The 23,269-nt window shown below is 36.4% G+C and overlaps 1 protein-coding gene across 1 annotated transcript; it reads left to right on the top strand.

Moving 5' to 3' along the window:
• The first annotated feature begins 7,525 nt into the window (after positions 1-7,525).
• Positions 7,526-9,576, top strand: KIF2B (kinesin family member 2B). The gene is given in 2 exon segments (XM_029212772.1): positions 7,526-9,254; positions 9,257-9,576. Coding segments are annotated over 2 exon segments (2,049 nt in total).
• Positions 9,577-23,269: the final 13,693 nt, after the last annotated feature.

Here is a 23,269-nt window from a genome sequence, read left to right on the forward strand (position 1 = left end):
GGAGCCTGTGCTCCGCAACAGGAGAGGCCACAACAGTGAGAGGCCCGCGTACTGCAAAAAAAAACAAAAAACAAAAAAACAAGACCCATATATATGCTGTCTAAAAGAGACCTACTTCAGACCTAGGGACACATACAGACTGAAAGTGAGGGGATGGAAAAAGATATTCCATGCAATGGAAATCAAAAGAAAGCTGGAGTAGCAATACTCATCTCAGATAAAATAGACTTTAAAATAAAGAATGTTACAAGAGACAAGGAAGGACACTACATAATGATCAAGGGATCAACCCAAGAAGAAGATATAACAATTATAAAGATATATGTACCCAAATTAGGAGCATCTCAATACATAAGGCAACTGCTAACAGCTCTAAAAGAGGAAATCAACATTAACAGAATAATAGTGGAGAACTTTAACACCTCAATTATACCAATGGACAGATCATCAAAACAGAAAATTAATAAGGAAACACAAGCTTTAAATGACACAATAGACCGAATAGATTTAATTGATATTTATAGGACATTCCATCTGAAAGCAGCAGATTACACTTTCTTATCAACTGTGCACAGAACATTCTCCAGGATAGATTACATCTTTGGTAAAAAATCAAGCCTCAGTAAATTTAAGAAAACTGAAATCATATCAAGCATCTTTTCTGACCACAACGCTATGAGATTAGAAATATATTACAGGGAAAAATGCGTAAAAAACACAAACACATGGAGGTTATATAATACCTTACTAAATAATCAAGAGATCACTGAAATAATCAAAGGGGAAACCAAAAAATACCTGGAGACAAATGACAATGAAAACACGAGGATGCAAAACATATGGAAAGCAGCAAAAGTAGTTCTAAGAGGGAAGCTTATAGCAATACAAGCCTACCTCAAGAAACAAGAAAAATCTCAAATAAACAACCTAACCTTACACCTAAAGGAACTAGAGAAAGAAGAACAAATAAAACTCAAAGTTAGCAGAAAGAAAGAAATCATAAAGATCAGAGCAGAAATAAATGAAATAGAAACAAAGAAAACAGTAGCAAAGATCAATAAAACTAAAAGATGATTCTTTGAGGAGATAAACAAATCAATAAACCATTAGCCAGACTCATCAAGAAAAAGAGGGAGAGGACTCAAATCAAGAAAATTAGAAATGAAAAAGAAGTTACAACAGACACTGCAGAAAGACAAAGCATCCTAAGAGACTACTACAAGCAACTCTATGCCAAAAAAATGGACAACCTAGAAGAAATGGACACATTTTTACAAAGGTATAACCTTCCAAGACTGAACCAGGAAGAAATAGAAAATATGAACAGACAAATCACAAGGAATGAACTTGAAACTGTGATTAAAAATCTTCCAACAAACAAAAGTCTGGGACCAAATAGCTTCACAGGTGAATTCTATCAAACATTTAGAGAAGAGCTAACATCCATCCTTCACAAACTGTTCCAAAAAATTGCGGAGGAAGGAACACTCCCAAACTCATTCTATGAGGCCAGCATCACCCTGATGCCAAAGCCAGACAAACATACTTAAAAAAAGAAAATTACAGACTAATATCACTGATGAATATAGATTGAAAAACCCTCAACAGGATACTAGCAAACAGAATCCAACAACACATTAAGAGGATCATACACCATGATCAAGTGGGATTTATCCCAGGGATGCAACGATTCTTCAGTATATGCATATCAATCAGTGTGATACACCATATTAGCAAACTGAAAAATAAAAACCATATGATCACCTCAATAGATGCAGAAAAAGCTTTTGACAAAATTCAACACCAATTTATGATAAAAACTCTCCAGAATGTGGGCATAGAGGGAGCCTACGTCAACATAATAAAAGCCCTATACGACAAACCCACAGCAAACATCATTCTGAATGGTGAAACACTGAAAGCATTTCCTCTAAGATCAGGAAAAAACAAGGATGTCCACTCTCACCAGTATTATTCAACATAGTTTTGGAAGTCCTAGCCACAGCAATCAGAGAAGAAAAAGAAATAAGAGAATACAAATTGGTAAAGAAGAAGTAAAATTGTCACTGTTTGTAGGTGACATTATACTATACATAGAGAATCCTAAAGATGCCACCAGAAAACTACTAGAGCTAATCAATGAATTTGGTAAAGTAGCAGGATACAAAATTAATGCACAGAAATCTCTTGCATTCCTATACACTAATGATGAAAAATCTGAAAGAGAAATTAAGGAAACACTCCCATTTACCACTGCAACAAAAAGAATAAAATACTTAGGAATAAACCTACCTAGGGAAACAAAAGACCTGTATGCAGAAAACTATAAGACACTGATGAAAGTAATCAAAGACGATACCAACAGATGGAGAGATATACCATGTTCTTGGATTGGAAGAATCAATATTGTGAAAATGACTATACTACTCGAAGCAAACTACAGATTCAATGCAATCCCTATCAAATTACTAATGGCATATTTTACACAACTAGAAAAAAATAACTTAAAATTTGTATGGAGACAGAAAAGATCCCAAATAGCCAAAGCAGTCTTGAGGGAAAAAAATGGAGCTGGAGGAATCAGACTCCTTGACTTCAGCCTACACTACAAAGCTACAGTAATCAAGAAAATATGGTACTGGCACAAAAACAGAGGTATAGATCAATGGAACAGTATAGAAAGCCCAGAGATAAACCCACGCACCTATGGTCAACTAATCTATAACAAAGGAGGCAAGTATATGCAATGGAGAAAAGACAGCCTCTTCAATAAGTGGTGCTGGGAAAACTGGACAGCCACATGTAAAAGAATGAAATTAGAACACTCCCTAACACCATACACAAAAGTAAACTCAAAATGGACTAGAGACCTAAATGTAAGACTGGACACTATAAAACTCTTAGAGGAAAACATAGGAAGAACACTGTTTGACATAAATCACAGCAAGATCTTTTTTGATCCACCTCCTAGAGTAATGGAAATAAAAAGAGAAATAAACAAATGGGACCTAATGAAACATCAAAGCTTTTGCATAGCAAAGGAAACCATAAACAAGATGAAAAGACAACCCTCAGAATGGGTGAAAATATTTGCAAATGAATCGATGTACAAAGGATTAATCTCCAAAATATATAAAGAGCTCATGAAACTCAATATTAAAAAATCATAGAACCCAATCAAGAGATGGGCAGAAGACCTAAATAGACATTTCTCCAAAGAAGACATACAGATGGCCAAGAAGCATATGAAGAGATGCTCAACATCACTAATTATTATAGAAGTTGCAAATCAAAACTACAATGAGGTATCACCTCACACCAGTTAGAATGGGCATCATCAGAAAATCTACAAACAGCAAATGCTGGAGAGGGTGTGGAGAAAGGGAACCCTCTTGCACTGTTAGTGGTAATGGAAATTGATACAGCCACTATGGAGAACAGTATGGAGGTTCCTTAAAATACTAAAAATAGAATTACCATATGACCCAGGAATTCCACTACTAGGCATATACCCAGAGAAAACCATAATTCAAAAATATATATGCACCCCAATGTTCATTGCAGCACTATTTACAATATCCACGTCATGGAAGCAATCTAAATGTCTATCGACAGAGGAATGGATAAAGAAGATGTGGTACATATATACAATGGAATATTACTCAGCCATAAAAAGGAATCAAACTGGGTCATTTGTAGAGATGTGGGTAGACCTAGAGCCTGTCATACAGAGTGAAGTAAGTCAGAAAGAGAAAAACAAATATCATATATTAGCACATATATGTGGAACCTAGAAAAATGTTACAGATGAACCAGTATGCAGGGCAGAAATTGAGACAGAGATCTAGAGAACAAACGTATGGATACCAAGGCGGGAAAGCGGCCGGGGGTGAGGGTGGTGGTGTGATGAATGGGAGATTGGGATTGACATATATACACTAATATGTATAAAATGGATAACTAATAAGAACCTGCTGTATAAAAAAATTAATAAAATTAAATTAAAAAATTTAAAAAAAAGAAAAACACCTGAGAGGTTTGTCTCTCTCCTTCCCACTCTCTCTCTATATGTATGTATCTCCAAATAAAACAAATTAAACTTGGAAACAAATGAGACCTCCTAAGGAACTATTTAAGAGAAAATAGAACTAAAGGGGTAAAAAGCCCTGAAATATCTTAAAAGACCTTTATGGGTATGCTGGCCAGCAAAACAAACTTTAGTCTCTGATTTTTTCACTGTTACCACAGACCTAGTCATCTACAAAATTATTAGCTTAGTTGTAAAAATATGGTTAACTGGGCAAAGCCCTAGTTTGCATAATTTTGAGAGAGGGCTAGCTTTTTCAAAGGTAAAGGTTTAAAAAGAAAAAAACAACTATTAAGCACCTTAAAGCAGCAATGTTTTCAAATATATAATTTAACTTAAAAAACAGAGGGATTAAAACATTTCCCTAATGCCCTTAAAACTAAGAAAAAATGGATTTATAGTACAGCTTTATATATCAATAATTTGGCAAATAAAATTAATAATCATAAAAACACAACTAGGTAAAGCCCTTTCTCCAATCCCTCTGCTGACATTCAACATCTCTCTGAAGTGCACACTACATACTTATCCAATACCACCCCCTCCAAACTTCTTTTCAAAGTGTAAGCTTAGGGCTTCCCTGGTGTCACAGTGGTTGAGAGTTTGCCTGCTGATGCAGGGGACACGAGTTCGTGCCCTGGTCCAGGAAGATCCCACATGCCGTGAAGCGGCTGGGCCCATGAGCCATGGCCACTGAGCCTGCACATCCGGAGCCTGTGCTCCACAAAGGGAGAGGCCACAGCAGTGAGAGGCCCACGTACCGCAAAAAAAAAAAAAAGAATGTAAGCTTAACTAATTTTTTTTTTTTTTAACTAACTGAGCATCCAAACCTAAGTTTCTTTGTCCTGCCAATTCCTCACAAATGTATTGTTTCTTTGTCTAAAACGTATAAAAGCTATCTGCTTTGGGCACTTCTTAGGTTCCATTTATATGAGACCTCTGTGACATAATTAAAACTTGTTTCTTTTACTTGTGTTAATCTGTCTTGTGTCAATTTTATCATTAGTCCAGCCACAAGGATTCAAGATGGGTAGAGGGGGGAGTTTTCTCTTCCCCAACAGTAGGAAGTGTTATCTAACTTCTGAGTTGTTCTCAGTTGAAATTTCAAAACTGTATTTTGTTTGGTACTGAAGAGAGAATAAGTCAAACTTGCCTTCAAACACTCATAATACCAGATATTGACCTGACCCTTTTCCAGTCCCTCTTCCCCTCCCTCACTTTGCCCCTCTATCTTCTTAAAGGATTACTATATCTTTCTAGAGTCTAGAACATTAGTATACCATGCAATTGTGGATTTCAAATATCATTTTCTTCTACCTTCCTTTAAAGGCTTTCCTCATTTCCCCACACTTAACTTCTACTAAAACCAACCTCCTTTATTACTCTTCTCTCTCTTCTCCTCTCCCACACCTCATACTCTGCCAAGTGAGTAATTTAATTTTTCTTCTGGACCCAGAAAAAATGCCTTTACTATTTCACCCTTTATATTCTTTCAGCTGCCTTAAAAATTAGTAAATTCACCTTCCTGAGCATTGAAAATTATTAAATACCCTGCTGAATGTATACAACATGAGAAAATCTATGAGTCCATTTTGATGAATATTAGAAATATGAAATTAATAACATCATCAATGGCATTAACTCTAACACTACAGAATTTCTTTTTTTTAACATCTTTATTGGGATATAATTGCTTTACAATGGTGTGTTAGTTTCTGCTTTATAACAAAGTGAATCAGTTATACATATACATATGTTCCCATATCTCTTCCCTCTTGTGTCTCCCTAACTAAATTTTTAAGTAAACTTTCCATTTAAAAGAAGTCAGTTGGGACTTCCCTGGTGGTGCAGTGGTTAAGAATCCACCTGCCAATGCAGGGAACACGGGTTTGAGCCTTGTCTGGGAAGATTCCACATGCCGTGGAGTAACTAAGCCCATGTGCCACAACTACTGAGCCCGCCTGGTACAGCTACTGAAGCCCACACGCCTGGAGCCTGTGCTCTGCAACAAGAGAAGCCACCTCAATAAGACATCCGCTCACCAAAACGAAGAGTAGCCCCTGCTCGCCACAACTAGAGAAAAGCCTGCGCGCAGCAACGAAGACCCAATGCAGCCAAAAATAAATAAATTTTTTTAAAAGTCAGTTTATAGTTAAGAACTTATTTCCATATGTTACTTGATCCTAGGGAGGGTTGTAAGGGCACCATGATACTTCATGCTACTATGGAGCTGTCACTGCAATTACCCCCAGACTCACAGCCCAAAAGACAATGTGGTACTAGGGGAAAAAGAAAGTTCAACTTAAAGTGTCACCTTAATCCTCATGTTGGCCTCTCTGGCAGTTGGTATAATTTTTGTTGTTTTTTGTAAATCATCCTACAGAAAAAATTGCAATCTTGCCAGAATATACTGCCTCTGATCATTTTAGCTGCCTTCCCATCTCCCATTCCCCAAGCCCCCTCTCTCCGCCCACCCACACCAACTTCTTAAGGACAGACACACACATTGCAGGGTAAGGAGAGGGTATAAGATGAATCATCTCTTTCTACCAAACGTCTTTCCTTTCCAAATTATGGATAATGAGGCCAGAAGTGTAATTACTGAAGGAGTTTGGAAAGATAATTGCTGAAATAATCTCAAAAATAGTGGTGACTGCAGTGAGTACAATGACTCACTTTATAGCTGTCAGAGCCACTTGGAATGTGACAAATAGCTTATGTTTGCAAACCCAAATGCTGCATCAAACGAAGTTCCATATCAGCAAATTACCACAAGAACCCCTTACAGTCAACTCATTTTGATTTTGTAATGAGAAATCCCATTAAAGAGGAGTAACTTTAAGCTGTGACTGTTAAGTTGTGAAGCAGGGGAGGGACAGAAAAAAAAAATGGAAAATTTGAGGGAATTTTTCTGGGATCCTCTCCTTGAAGCCTGTAATTTGCAGGCAGCTCTACCTTCCTTGTTCCCATTGATCACTGGAGGACTGTGAAGTTTAAGGTAGCATTCACTGGTTCTCAAACTAAAAGCACTTAGCTTTGAGATTGCCGGTCAAGACTGCAGGGGAGAATGGATATTTCTGAAGCTTAGGCACAAGTGTCCGTGGAACACACACCCCATTCCCAACTCTTATCCCTATGCTCTCTGTGCAGAGAGCAATTTCTCTATTCCAGCTGCTTCTGCACCTAGCACCTAGCATCACGAACGATGTGAATTTTTTCCCACCACCTCTCATCCAGAGGCCCTAGGCTCTGCCACCTCTTTTTCTCAGTGCTTTGTCATAAGAGTGGCCTCAGGCCAAGCCCTAGTGCTCACAAAGGTAGGTGCAAACCCGGAGTGCACTCAGTGCTGTGGGCGCTTCAGTCTGGCTTGGGCTCAGGTCCTGCTGCTCCAACCCCAAGGAACCCTGGAAGCGAGCCCTGACACCTCCATCACTCACCATGGCCGGCCAGTTATGCCTCCCTGTCTCCCCACTCCTCTCTTCCGTGAAGCCCTTGAAGCCGCACTTCAGAAACATCCAAGTGGGCATCTGTGTGGCTATACAGTGCAGCGATGGGCAGATCCACCTGGCGGTGGTCACAGAGGTCAAAACACAAAACGCTTGGGTCACGGTAGAATGGGTTGAAAAAGGAGTCAAAAAAGGCAAAAAGATTGATCCAGATACAATATTCCTGCTGAATCCAGTGCTGACGTCTGCTGAGCACCCCATGCCGGCCAGGGCGTTGCCCTCCTTGTCTCTAGCGCCCTCTTCGGCCATCGGGAACCAGCAGACGGCCACGCGGTGGATTGCGACGATCCCCCAGAAAAACGAAACGCTCTCAGGGGACAGTCCGGATGTGAGAGTTCCCAGCAGTCTTTGCCTGATGAAGCAGAAGAAGTCTCCCTGCCTACGGGAAACTGAGAAACTGCAAAGGCAGCGAGAGAAGTGCAGACGGCTGCAGCTGGAGATCCGAGCTCAGCGCGCCCTGGCTGTCAACACGGGAAACCCCAACTACGAGATTCAGAGCATGATCCAGGAATGCCGCAGGCGCCTGGACTGCAGCCAGTTGTCGGGCCCGGAGCCACTGGAGGACCACCGCATCTGCGTCTGCGTGAGGAGGTGGCCTCTCAACCAGCGGGAGACCACCATGAAGGACCTGGATATCATCATCATCCCCTCGGACAAAGTGGTCATGGTGCACGAGTCCAAACAAAAGGTGGGCGTTACTCGCTACCTGGAGAACCATTCCTTCTGCTTCGACCATGCCTTCGATGACATCGCCTCCAACGAGTTGGCGTACCAGTTCACTGCCCAGCCACTGGTTGAGTCCATCTTCCGCAAGGGCATGGCTACCTGATTTGCCTATGGGCAGATGAGCAGTGGGAAAACGCACACCACGGGTGGAGACTTTTCAGGAAGGGACCAAGATTGTTCTAAAGGCATTTATGCCATGGTGGCACAGGATGTCTTCCTCCTGCTCAAAACTTCTGCTTATGAGAAGCTGGACCTCAAAGTCTATGGCACATTTTTTGAGATTTATGGGGGAAAGGTGTATGACTTGTTGAACTGGAAGAAGACACAAGTCCTTGAGGATGGCAGTCAGCAAATCCAGGTGGTTGGGCTGCAGGAACAAGAGGTGTGCTGGGTGGAGGACATGCTGAACCTTGTGGAACTTGGGAACAGCTGCCGGACTTCAGGACAGACATCAGTCAATGCCCACTCTTCCAGGAGCCACGCAGTGTTCCAGATCATTTTAAAGTCTCGAGGGAAACTGCATGGTAAGTTTTCCCTTGTTGACTTAGCTGGGAATGAAAGGAGAGTGGATACTGCCAATGCCAACCAGAAAAGACAGCTGGAAGGAGCAGAGATTAACAAGAGTCTCCTCACACTCAAATAATTCATCCGGGCTTTGGGTCAGAACAAGTCTCATACCCCATTTAGAGCCAGCAAGCTCACACAGGTGCTCCTGGACTCCTTTATAGGCCAGAACTCCTCCACTTGCATGATTGCTACTATCTCTCCAGGGATGGCCCCTTGCAAAAACACCCTCAACACTTTAAGATATGCCAATAGAGTAAAAGAAATAACTCTAGATTTAAGGCCTCGCCATCGTTGTCTTTATCCCACTGAATGTGAGGTGCCAAGGATGTTGGAAAATCACATGAGAAATTCAGAAATGTCCCTTCAAGGAACGAATTTATTAAAATGCCTTGTACGCAGAGTGAGGAGGAGGAAGAGACTAAAGAAATCAAAGCACTATCCTCTCCACTAATGGAGGATACAGCAATCTCCTGGAAGGAATCAAGCCAACGGCCAGGGAATAACATCCAGGAGATAGCTGATGGGGTAAACTGTGATGTTGATTTTTGCATTGCCCAGTTATTGTCCATTTTGGAGCAGAAAATAAGTTTTCTGACTGAGATTCAAAGGAAACTGAAATTATTACGAGCTGACCTTCAAAAGGAGAGCAAGCATAGTGAAGCCAGTGGTGAGAGATCAGACCTGAAATGATGGATACAGTGCTGCAGTTCCTAAGTCTCTTATAAAGGAAAGCTGCCTAAATTATCTAGATATAAAGATCCTCCTGGAAAGTCTAAAACCTCTTAAAATATGGTTTTCAGAACTGTCCTCTTTCTTCTTCCTTTGTATTTCTGTAATTTGTTTTTATTCTGTAGGTCAGTGGTTCTCAACTTGGAACCATTTTACCTCCTAGGGACATTTGGCAATGTCTGGAAACATTTTCGTTTGTCAGAATTGGGTGTGCGGGGAGTGGTGATACTGGCAAGTAGTGGGTAGAGGGCCAGCAATGCTGTTAAACATCCTACAATATACAGAATAGCCTCCTACAACAACTAATTATCTGGTTGAAAATATCAATAGTACTGAGGTTGAGAAAACCTGCTTTAGAAGAACCTAGCTGTGATGAAACAAGATTCTCTAAGTTTGTGGCTGAGAAGGAAAAATATTGCAGTCCCTTTAGGACTAGAGTCGGAATACACCAAGGGGTGCACAATTGAGTAAATCTAATGATACCCACTCATGAGTCTTTTTCTGCTGCATTTGTGTGTTCATTCAAATGGTTTCTAAGCTCTAGACATACTGGGGAAGTGAGAGTGGAGAAGGGAAAGGTTTTATTTAAGAGACTTTGTATGAGAGCCTAGAATTGAGAAGGATTTTGTTTTTAATCTTTGAGTTGAAATTGCAAAGCACTGTGCTTCCTGAGAGTGATAAAATAAAGTATGTGTGTTGCAAAAGCATTGCGTTGCTAACTATGGTGTCTTTAAGCTTTTTTCTTCTTCTCACTTGCTTTACCAAATTTTGTGCTTGCGTGATTCACATAAAAAGCTTTCTCCCATCAAATTATGAAATTAGAGTAGGGAATAAGTCAGCAAAGTAGTAGAAAAGTTCTGTCCTGAAGTGGGGCACATCCCATAAAGACCTCATAGAGAATGTGATAAATATCAATGCCTGAGATTAATTGTATAAGGAGAATATTTTCCTAATTCAAGGATCACAAAGTCCATTCTTTTGCAAAAAGAAGAAAGAAGCAGCTAATCTGATATGCAAATATAAATATAATAAATAGTCTAATACACATCTTCCTTCAGCAAACCTATTTGTGAAATGCTATAATAAAATAAATAAGGATCTTTTGGTTTCAAGTCTAGCAGTTCCAAACTCTTTTTTTGAGGAAAAAAGTGGAATGATTTGCAAAGAAAGTGAATAGTGGACTGGGGAAACTTGAAGACACAAAAAATCGTGCCCAAATTTGTTACTACCTTTGGCAGACATGCCTATTCTTTTCAAATTTTTCCTCCTAAGTTGCAAAAGCCTCATTGGTACAAAGGGAAACTAACACATAACTCTACCACAGAAAAGCCATCAGGTTTCATCCTGGTTTCATCGGGATCATTGGAAACATATGGTCTTTAGTAATTAGTCAATATTATGGCCTTTAAATGTTTTTCCCTCTGCTGCTTTATCTATGCAGGTAAAGCTATATATTATCATTATTAAACCAAACAGAACTTTGGAATTCTGTCCCCCTTCAGCAAATTATAGTCTTCCCTTCAAAACAAGATGTTTTTAATCAGTATTTTTGTAAGCAATGAAAAAGTATGGGGTTTAGAATCTTATCCCAGTTAAGAATAAGAACTTAAGACTGGTCTTATGAATCCAGTCCCAGTTCTATTATATAGACATCTGTAATTTTAGGCAAGTAACAGCTCCACGGAGCTGTTTCCTTCTATATGAACCAGGGTAATTATATCACCTACTTCAAAAGATTGGAGGGTGGCTTTATTTTCTTCTTGTTCTCCCATCTTTTATTCCAAAGACTAGTGCTCATTTATTATTTGTATTATTGTCATTGCCCTTGTTGTTCTATTACCACCCTCACATCTCCTCCTGCCCTCCACCACTCCTGCCACACACAAAAGTTTGGGTAGCCTACTAGGAGTTTCAACATTCTAATACCAATAGTATCAATGTTTTTTGTATTTTATTTTTAAAGAGTGTAACATACAGTGAAGTGCGTAAATCTTAACTATACAGTTCCACAAATATTTACAAAGTGAATACTCCTATATAACGACCACACTTATCCAGATACAGAACATAACCATTGTTCCAGAAGCCTCATTCCTGCCTCGTTTCACTCATTTCCTGCCTCATTTCACTCATTCCCTGCCTCAAAGGTAAGGACTATTCTGATCAAAATCATCATAGATAAGTTTGCCTCTTTAGGGAAAGTGTTCTTTTTTTCATATGAATGGGATCATATACTAGGTACCCTTGCATCTCTGTTTTTTTTCTTTTAATCAAAATTATATGTGACCTGTTTTTTTTTACATTATTCTATAATGTTCCACTGCATACATAGCTCATAACTTATAAAATTTACTCTTGAAGAAAATTGTTATTTCTGTTTTAAACAGTTACTAATGATGCTATGAACATTCTTACACACGTCCTTTAGTGCACATTTATATGTTAAGTAGGCCTAGGAATGAAATTCTTGGATCCATAATATGTATATATTCAGCATCATAGGTCATGCCAAAGTTTTCCAAAGGATTTGTTCCAATGTTATACAACCACCAGCATTTTATGGGTCCTCCATATGTTTGCCTACACTTAGTATTGTTATTTTTTAAACTTTAATTTTACACTTTCTGATGTGTGTGCAAAGGTACCTCATCATGGTTTTCATTTTTTGTTGTTTTTTTTTCTCCTAATGACTAATGCTAACATCTTTATATATGCTTACTGGTTATTTAGCCATTCATTTTTGTGCAATATATGTATTGTCTTGAATTCTTCTTTAGATATATGTATTGCAGATATATTCTTCAAGTCTGGAATGCTTACAGATTTAATGAAGTTCAACCTATCAATTTTTTATTTAATTTTTTATTTAATTTATTTAATTTTTTATTTAATTTATTTAATTTTTATTATTAAATTTTTTATTTAATGATTAGACCCTATTTAATAAATTTCTATCTACTCCAAATCATAAAGGTATTCTCTGTTATCTCCTAAAGATTATTGTCTCGACTCTGATTGGAGCCAGGGCCTGCTCACCTGCATGCCTCTAGGGTCAGCAGCAGATGGGGCTAGTTGTAGGACCAGGGTCAAGTGGAACTAAATCCATAGGAACATAGGACTTCTTTCAGACTGCAACAGGGACCATTTTGGGCAAACCTGCCACCAGGTCATTGTCCTGCCTTCTCAAAGTGACTGTCCTTAGTCTTGGGCTTTACTGGAGTTTGAACAAATCTCCCACAAAGGTGTTTTTGTCTGTAGATGGCTATCAAATCATGTTTATTGGGAGCAACATCTTGCTCACCCAATGACTCCTAACTCACTCTGACTTCTCTTTATGGGAAGATTTTACAGATTCAACATATTGAGTGTATGTAAGATTATTCAGATTTAGATTTAGTGCTTTTTCTTATACCAGCTTTAATAAGTGGTATTAATTTATTGTTAGAACTATAGTGTACTCATTATCTGTAATGTCCATATTATTGGTTTGGAATTTTTCATTCCTGATACTAAGTTGTGCCTTTTCTTTTTTTTCCCCTTAATCGGACTTATGATATGTTTATAAATTATATGGTCTTTTCAAAGAAACAATTTTATTTTCTCTATTGTATATTTACTTTCTTTTTTATTAAGTCCATTTTCCTTATCTTGTTTAACTTCCACTTTTATTTCCAATTTTTGAGCTCAAGAATTTAGAATTATAAATTTTCTTCTAAAAACTAATTTATCTATATTATAATGTTATACTTCATTAATCAGAAAATTACACAAATAGTCAAAATGTTATTTTTTTTCTTATTTTTATTTTTACTAATGTGTTATAATTATAGGGACTGCTATATCCTTATGATTTTTAGGTCAAATTTGTAAATCATGTTGTTCAAACCTTCTGTAACTCTTAGTGAGTTTTATTACCAAGAAAGATATTAAAATTTTAAACTTTGATTGTAGATTTATCTATTTCTCCTTTAGTTATGACAGACTTCAGTTTATATATTTTGAGGCTACGTTGTTAGTACATATAAGTTTAAGGTTATTATATATTCCTGTTGAATTCTTTCTTTATCCCTTGTAATTTTCTCTGCCTGAAATTCTGCACTTTCTAATATTAGTATATTACAATAGTTTTTCTTAAGTTTGTATTTCCATGGCCTGTATTTTACCATTCTTTTCTTTTGAATCTTTCTGTTCTTTATAGTTAATGTTCATTTTTTATAAGCAATATATAGTTGGTTCTAATTCATTTTGTTTTATTTTAATCCAGATTGTAATCTTTGTCTTTTAATTAGAACATCTCCATTCACATTTAATGTAACTTCTGATATCTTTAAATTTATGGATATGAGAGTATTATTTGTTTCCTCTATATCCACTCTATATTTAATTATTTTTCTCACTTATTTTCTTTCCTTTGTATTAATCAAGTTATTTTTATTATTTTTTTATCATTTTCCCTCTAATTGTTTGTGACATATATTCTGAGCTCTTCACTTATGATCATCTTGGAAATTATAGCATATATCCTTCTTATTAAGTTGTGTTTTAAAATATTTCCTTCTAGAAATGGAACTATTTTAACATGCTTTAACTCATTTTTTTTCAAGTTTACTTTTTGTCCTTTAATTGTACATATATTTCTATGCTTTTAATAAATGAATATAAACAGTGAGCATTCATTTAAATTATTCATTTGTTTATTTTTTCTGGTGTTCTTAATCCTTCAGTCCTTTACCATGCATCTACTTGAGATCATTTCTCTTCTAGAATAATTCAAATGTATGAACATAAGAGTAGGTCTGTTGGTGATTTTTGCTCTCAGACTAAATATTTAGTCATTTCACCTTCATTTTTGAAATGTATTTTTTGTTGTTTGTAGAAGTTTTGGTTGACTATTATTCTATTTTTAAATATTTTGCACTTAAAAGATGTCATTTTTTTTGTTTTGTTTTACTCATTCTGCCATTTCTAGTAAAAATTAATTCTCCTTTGAAGGAACTCTTAAGTTTTCCTGCTTGTCTTTGATTATCAGCTTTGTTTTTTCTATGATGTGACAAGATGTGGTTTTCTTTTTTATTTATCTTTCTTATGTTTTGTAGAACTTTTTAATCTGTCATTTTTTGGGGGTCAGTTTTGGAAAATTATCAACATGTTCCCCCCCAAATACTACTTCTGTCTCTTTCTATCTCTTCTCTTTGGGCTTTAATTACAAATATGTTAGTAGTTTTCACTGTGTTTTACATATCTCATAATATTTATCTAGTTTTTATTCATTCAATCTGAACATTATCTAATGAACTTCATTTCACTAATCCTCTATTTCTCAACTATTAAACATATGCATTGAATTTTAAAATTTCAGCTTTTATTCTCATTTCTAGGATTTCCATTTGACTCTTTGAAAAATATATCTCTGATCTTTGCTGACATCTGGCTTACTTGTGGTCTTTTAATTATCTTTTTCTCTTTTGATTTCAGTTATTTGGTGCTTTTTGGTAGCATGTCTAGTAAGTTTTGATTGAATACTGGACATTATTTATGAAGTAATGTGGAAATTCTGGATGATGGTATGTTCCTTCAAAGAGGAGTTCTTGGGGCTTCCCTGGTGGCGCAGTGGTTGAGGGTCCACCTGCCGATGCAGGGGACATGGGTTCATGCCCCATTCTGGGAGGATCCTGCATGCCACAGAGCGTCTGGGCCCATGAGCCATGGCCGCTGGGCCTGTGCGTCCAGAGCCTGTGCTCCGCAGCGGGAGAGGCCACGGCAGTGAGAAGCCCATGTACAGCAAAAAAAACAAAACAAAGAGTTATTTTTCTTTCTGAAGACTCATAAAGTAAGTGTATTGATCCATATTTCTGGTTTATCCTTAATTTTAGAGTATAATATGTCTGACACCTTAACTGAAATTCTTCACCTTTATGAAAACTTGTCTTCCCATAACTATGAGCTTGCTAAATTATCTGCTAAGTTTTAAAATCTCTTTTATACTGCTTTATGCTTTTTTCCCTTTTGAACATTCTTCTATGCATGCGCAACTTTAGAATTAGCAAATATCTGAGGAAGAATCTGCACACAGAATATATGTCTCACTTCTCTATGGCTCCCCTTTCTCCATAATGAGCCCTGTTGGCTTTAGTAGGCCTGAACATCAATCTTGGGCTCCTATGAACCTGTGTCCTTATGAGACTGCACCAATATTTACTTGGCTACTGCTCTGTTTGAGCTTACTTTTCACACTCAGAAACAAGTAAGTGCCCCAACAGAAGTGCAGTGAATGTAATGACCATCTAAATGTAGTTGTTTTCTCTAAGAACTTTTTCTTTAAATACCTTTGTTTTTCAGTATATTCAGAGTTGTGCATCCATCACCACAAGTAATTTTAAAACATTTCATTACCCCCAAAAGAAACCCTGCACACCCTAGGCATCATCCATTAATCCTCCCACTCCCCAGCCCTAGGCAATGCATTCTATCTCTTTAGCTCTCTGACTCTTTATGTCCTGACTTCCTTTTGTTTTTTGACCCTTCCCTAAACTGTTGTATTTGGGTGTTTTATTTAACTTTGCTGTGCCCTTAATAAGATAGCTTGCTACTCTATTTTGATGATTTGTTAATATAAATGGCATAAACAATGATTTATGCATTTTATACATGACTTTGTAGAAAAACTACATATCAATAACATTTCTTATAATAAATTCTAATCAATCTCAACCAAATTAAGGAGACTTTTATTCTATGTTAAGCTTAGCAAGTAAGGAAGAGCAGCATATCAACATAGTTATTTAATGGTACCCATTGCTGGAAAGTGGATACAAAGACTACAGGATAATATTGGATGTATCATTTGCCACATATATATATATATATATATATATATATATATATATATATATACACACACATATGTATACACACACACAAGTGTGTATGTATATATACACATATATATGTTATTAGTGGCTTTTTATCTAGTTTTTGCTTATCTGTTACAGATTTAGCAATTGCGCACAAATGGTAAGTTCTGAGAGCAATTCACAGGTAGATTTTCTTAACTTTTCCATTGGAAAGGCTGTTTAAACAAACTTATTTATGTTTGTGTACATGTACATACATATATATACACTGTTTTACAAGTATAATTATATATTTTTCCTATGGATTTTTACATCTGCAGAACACAATTTAAAACCTCTCTTTTAGTAAAAAAAAACACTTGCTTGCTAGCTAGTCTTAGCATAATTGTTTCTGTTGAGTTGACATTCTTCCTTAACAAGTGCACCATTATATTTCCACTGACATAATTTTTTTTCTGAGAATATACATAGTACTTGAAATGATCTCAAAACACACAGCATAAAATTTAATAAGAACATTAGAAAATAAGATCTTATATAAATGAAAAAACTCAGAAAGTAAATTAATTGAGGTCCACTAAAAGAGAATTGCTAACAGTTCACAGAGATGCCCTGAAGTTAAAAAGGAAGATTGTAAATTAATGCTTTAATAAGATTGTTCAGAAAATGTCAGAGCTTCTAAAGTGAGAAAAGTAAATACTTTCAGTTCTTTGAAAACATTCATTTGCACACACAAAAGTTGACATGCTAATTACAAGCTATGCTTATCTAGTAATTAAAGTAGCTTTTCTTGTTTGTCCATTCTTGTAGTGGACAAACTTATTTTGAATTTCTGCATGAACTTGCACTTAATGAAACTGTTTTAAAAATACATAATAATTAAATACATAATTTCAGATTCTCCTTTGGGCAATTAATCTGTGATAGTAAGGTTTTACACTATTATTCTATTGATTTTCTCAGTAAAGTTATTTTTAACAATCTACATAATAAAATAGTATGAGAGTCCTAGATAAATATTTATGTGCTGGTTAAATGAATGAATGAATGATTTTTCCTTTTTAATTTGATTACTGATTTAAAATATTCTAATAGAAGAAACACAGTTTCTAGCATGTGTTGCTACTAAAAAAAATGTAAAATTATTATTCAAAGTGTAGAATATTATCCTCAGAGAAAACCTGTCATTTATGAATATTTTGTGCAATTCTTTCTATTCTCCAAAAGAGCAGCTGCTGATAGAAAATCTTAACATGTCTTTTTTTCTGAAATTTTTTTTTCCATATTTAAGGCATTTCCTTTCTAATCTTAAATAAAAGTAATCTCAGAAATTAAAAAGAAGGCAATGGCTTATAGAATATTGAACCAAATCAATAATTGAATATAAAAATTGGACAGACTCAGGCAGCCTTCTGTACCTGTGTGTTTGAGGTGATACTGAACATGTCAAAGCTAGAATACAAGAGCTTAAGTGGCAACAGAGGAAATGAATGAAATAATCAGGGTAGGAAAATGGGAGAAGACATCAAAGCAACAAGTACAGTGGGTTTTACCCTGAAATAATTAATTGAAAATAAAAGTTACAACATGGGACCAGTTAATATAGCATGTTGAGGTTTAGGTTTGTCATGAGGTTTGTGAGGACAAGAAAGAGAAGACTTCTTTGGGCCACATGAGCAAATCTAAATTGTTAATCTTATACAACTATCTGGACACAGTTCTAAATGCCAAGATTGGAACCAAGTGAGCTAAGTAAGTAACAATGCAGATTTAGAGTCAGATATTTTTTGTTTGTTGAAAGCTTTGCCACCTCATAGCTATGTGACTTCAAACAAGTAACTTGACTGTCTGCATCCTTCATTATTTTCAAATATGTTAAAAAAACAAAAGTCTGAAGAACACAACACTAATCATACAGAGTGATTTTGGAGAATCAGCATAAAAATTTTCAATAAAATAAGATTTTATTGATAATCTTCTATGTACCAGATGCTAAAGACAGAAAAATGGGTATATAACTGTCCCTGCCTTTAAAGACCTTATCATTTAAATGAGGAGACAAAGCCTTGTACAACTGAGAAATATATTAAAAAATGTGCTATCCTATATAAAAAGTGCTATGGGAATATAGTAGTTGGTAGCTAATTTAGACAAAAGGGCAGGGGAAAACATCACAAAATGATTCATCCCTAAGTCTCAAATGAGAAAGGAGAAACCTGGTAGACCTAAAATGAAAGGATGGGACATTCAAAGCAGTAAATATGCTGAATACTTTGGTGTAATAAAAAGAAAATCAGCCAGAAGCCGGCTCAACATTGTCTTTTTCGATAAAATGTAGGCTCCTTGAGGGCAGGGGTAATTTCTTATTTAGTTTATATCATTAACATCTCCCAGGATCCCTGATGCTTTGTATGTACTCAACACTCATGTGCAGATATTTCTATTTTTCCATCAATTTTACCTAGCTAGAATAGGAGGAAAGTACATCTATCTTTGTTTAAAAAAATCTGTTTTGAGAAATCACTCTGTCCTATGGCAGAAAGTAAAATTTTTGTGTGAGCAGTCGTCACAAGTGAATGCCTGGTTTTCAGCATTTGCTTGGGCTGGCAAACAGTTGTTCTAGGGAAGGGGTCATCTCTTCACTCTGGCACCTACCTGGCCTCAGCTTTCCAACCTGACGTCTAGAAAGAAACTCCATGGCACACATGCTAATGCTATTCATTTGTCTTAGCCACAGGGCTCCCCAAGGTCCTTTGGCATCACTGTCACATCTCTGCTACCCTCAGCCCTACAGGAAAATACTTGACTCTTAGCTGCCACCTACCAGAGACCTGCCCTGAGGCTTTGTAGGTTTGGATTCAGCCATTACTTGGCCACATGCAGCTCTCTCTATACTTGTAGAGGAGTTGTCAGAATCTAGGAATCAAACCAGCAATCTGAACATAGGTTACCTCACTCCTTGGGTGCTTAAATCATTGCAGGGTTTTACTACCACCCTTTAGGAAATGGCTCAAAGGGAAGAGGACATAGATCATGCCTGTATCTCTCTTGTTTCCTCCTATTCAATAGCCCTTGGGATCTTATTTGGGCAGGCAGGCAGGAAAAACTCTGTTGTTACAGAATTTACTTTATGCTTTAGAAAACCAAAAACTTGCCCTCTTGTACTTCTAAAATCCTTTTCTTGCAAGACCGTGTCTTTTATTGCCAGTTCTAAAAGTTTATTTAATACTTGAAAACAGTATTTTGACCCATTTCTTTTCCCCTGAATTTCTATGTTAATAACCCTCTCCTCAAATGTGTGATCCCATAATTTCCTAACTACTAGGGTAGGGACTGAGAGCACAAGAAAATGTATTTGAAGGGTGAGGGCCTTGAAGGAGAAGTTGTAGATACATCAGTCAATTACTCAGTATATTCCCACACATGCCCTTTCCCTAACTACTGAACTAAAAAGGACTAAAAGACTGAGGGAAGAGACAATAACACTTCTAGTGATTCCTGTGTTCCCAGCACCTGAAACAGTACCCAGTACATAGGGGAAATTATTATTTGTTGAATAACAATTGTACAGAAGGTAGCTCAAATATTCCCCACCAACATAACTGTTCAGAAAAGCATACAGAGAGAAAAGGGTCAGAGGCAGAAATCTGAGAACACAAATATTTAAGGGATAGGATAGTGGAAAATTATCAGAGAAGAAAAATAAGAAGAGGTCAGAAAGGTAGAAGGAAAACCAGGGGAAAAAATTGGTACAGAAAGCATGGGAAGAGAGAAATTAAAGGAGAGAGAGTACTTTACCATATTAAAAAAAAAAAAAAAGGAGGGCTTCCCTGGTGGCGCAGTGGTTGAGAATTCTGCCTGCTAATGCAGGGGACATGGGTTCGAGCCCTGGTCTGGGAGGATCCCACATGCCGCGGAGCAACTAGACCTGTGAGCCACAACTACTGAGCCTGCGCGTCTGGAGCCTGTGCTCCACAACAAGAGAGGCCGTGTCAGTGAGAGGCCTGCGCACCACGATGGAGAGTGGCCCCCCGCTTGCAGCAACTAGAGAAAGCCCTTGCACAGAAACGAAGACCCAACACAGCAAAAATTAATTAATTAATTAATAAACTCCTACGTCCAACATCTTCTAAAAAAAAAAAAAAGCAGTGATTGAATAGAATAAGGACATAAGAGCAGGTTGGTGGTTTTTGACAATGTGTGGGTCATTAATAACATTTGAGAGATCAGCTTGAGTGAAATGGTTGTTCCAGAAGTCATTTTGCAATGGGTTGAGGAGTCAGAGAGTAGCCTGGATAATTAGTGTGAAAGTGCTTCATAAATCCTAAACCACTTTACAAATGCAATTAGGATATACAGCTTGTTAGATTTAGGGCCTGGCAGTTGCTCATTCACCAAACTTTCTGAATTCTTTTTTTTTTTCTTTCTTTTTTTTTGGCATCAGGCACACACGCCCTAGGACTTTGGCAGAATATGTTATAATCTATGGAAAACTTAAGGAAACAGATGTTAAATTTTAAGTTTTCTTGTACCTTAAACTAATATTTTTTCTATAATATGCCTCAGGTGTAAAAAAAAAAAAATACACTATCATTAAACAATCTCCAAATACTCCCTACTGTTTCTTCCAAGTCATCTTCCTGTTGCCAGCTGCTTAGCAACTTCACCTTAGCTTCTTGAAAACTTCGGATTTGTTTACACAAAATTGATATAAATTTGAATATGGCCTTGACTCCATCCATGAAATTTGGATCAGAGTCTATCACTTCTCCATCCCTCACAATTGGATCCAATTGTATTACTTTCAATAGCTCTTCTTCCTTGGCTTCTCTATCCCTAATTTCCATTTTGTATAGATTCCCTGTCAATCAAGTTAGCTTACTAGATATTACATGGACTTAAAATACAATTAATCATACTCTGAGAGGTTTCTTTCTTGACCTGAGCCCATACTTCTCAAATAACCTTATTCTAACTCTCCTTGTAATAACACCTAATTGTCAAAACATTAATATAAAGGCACGAAATGAGCAGCTTTAAATTAGCTATATGTAAAATGATTCAGAAAGTGATGGATTTAATGTATTAATATGTTTTTTAGAGAAAACACAACCAGATATTAATATTTAAAAGACACTGCCACTGTTTAAGCTTTTTCTACCAGAACCCTGTAACTTATCTGTTCAGCACAAGGATTGTTTATGAAGAAAAATAATCAAATTAAATAATTCTATAGTTATTTTTATTGGTCAAACAGTGACATCTATTGTTCAATGTTATATAAAATGGAATTTAAAAATCAGAAGCAATGCTATCCTTTTTACATGATTAGCTACAAAATAATAACTTTCTTAAATTTACTGTTTTACAATGGTAGTATCTAGAAATTTATTTTTAATTTAAAATCACATCCAGCTGATTATTTAGGAGTTCTAACATTTAATCACTATTCAAAAGGTCCAGGATCTGTCTAGTTGCTAAAAACAGGGAGAGAGAAATAAGACAATAAAAATACAGAATACAATTCTTAAAGTTGCCTGCATTGTACAATAGATGTGTTTTTCTCCCCACAAATCACTCAAATACACACTATTGAAATCTGTGAAAGCCCAAGCTGAATTCTGAATTCAGGGCACGTTTCTGTTCTCATGTTTCATCTGTTGTCAATTAAATCTATGTATTTAGAAAGGTTGTTTACCATCTTAGCTAAAGTTTATTCTCTATAAAAGTATGGGGCTTTACCTGAAGGTGATCAGTTTCCTTCTAGCTCTTACTTGTCTCTAAGATGTCATTCACCACCATTTAATTAAGCAAAATTTTTAAAAGTGAGTCTCTATCTAAACAAGTCTCTTTCTAAAGGGAGTCATAAAAATTGAGATGATTTAGGGAAGAAAAGAGTTTAATTTTGTGAAGAAACATTTGTTAGATATATTTTAAAAAATAATTGGCCAATTCAATGAAAATGATTACACTTTTGATCATGTGTTAATACAACATTAATAATAAGCTCAGTTATCATCAACCTATAACAAAAGAAAAAAAAAAATATGGCCCTTTAAAGGAACCTGAACATGACACTATAAGCATTTTCCAGTGTACTGTATAACAGATAATGTTGCAAAGCACTAGAAACCAAAATCCTAATGTGACTTCAAAGAGCTTCGGAGCAGTGAATCAATATAGACTGTGAGATGCCCTGTTCACCTGAAGCCCTAGGGATTGCTAATGGAGAAGGAAAAATCGGATGCTGCCCAATGTTACCTGGAGTCCTTGGCCTTGAAAGCAGTATTTTCTTCTACCATCAACTATTGAACTTTTAATAAATTTCTGAAATAATAAAAATCATCAAACTAATAATCATCTTGGGGAAAAAGCATCCTTTGAAAATGTGAGACTCACAAAGTGTAATATTAGAGAATAACAATAAAACAAGCTTTTATTTAGTTTCCTTACTCTCTCAAAGCTTCTCTTTAAATTAAAATAGAAATCTATACATTCATTTTTTCTATAAATATTTTGAGTTTGTATAACATTACAGCACTCAGTTGAGTGTGGTTGTTTCTTTCTGCTCACATGCAAATATGAAATTATATGCCAAAACTACTATTTCCTGCTCTGAGATCATGTAGAGGAAACATCTCACAGTCTCATGACATTCCTCACCCTATGCTGAGGCATTTGACCAGGAAAATATTATAAATCCTATAAAACACAAGAGAGGGAGACTCAACAGCCAAGTAGTCAAGTCCCCATTGACATGTCCATGTGTGTAAAGAGCATTTGAGGTCAGAAGTTGGGCA

The sequence above is a fragment of the Monodon monoceros genome, unplaced genomic scaffold (genome assembly GCF_005190385.1).
Source record: "Monodon monoceros isolate NGI ecotype Baffin Bay Population unplaced genomic scaffold, NGI_Narwhal_1 Super_Scaffold_9, whole genome shotgun sequence".
NCBI classification, from domain to species: Eukaryota; Metazoa; Chordata; class Mammalia; order Artiodactyla; family Monodontidae; genus Monodon; species Monodon monoceros.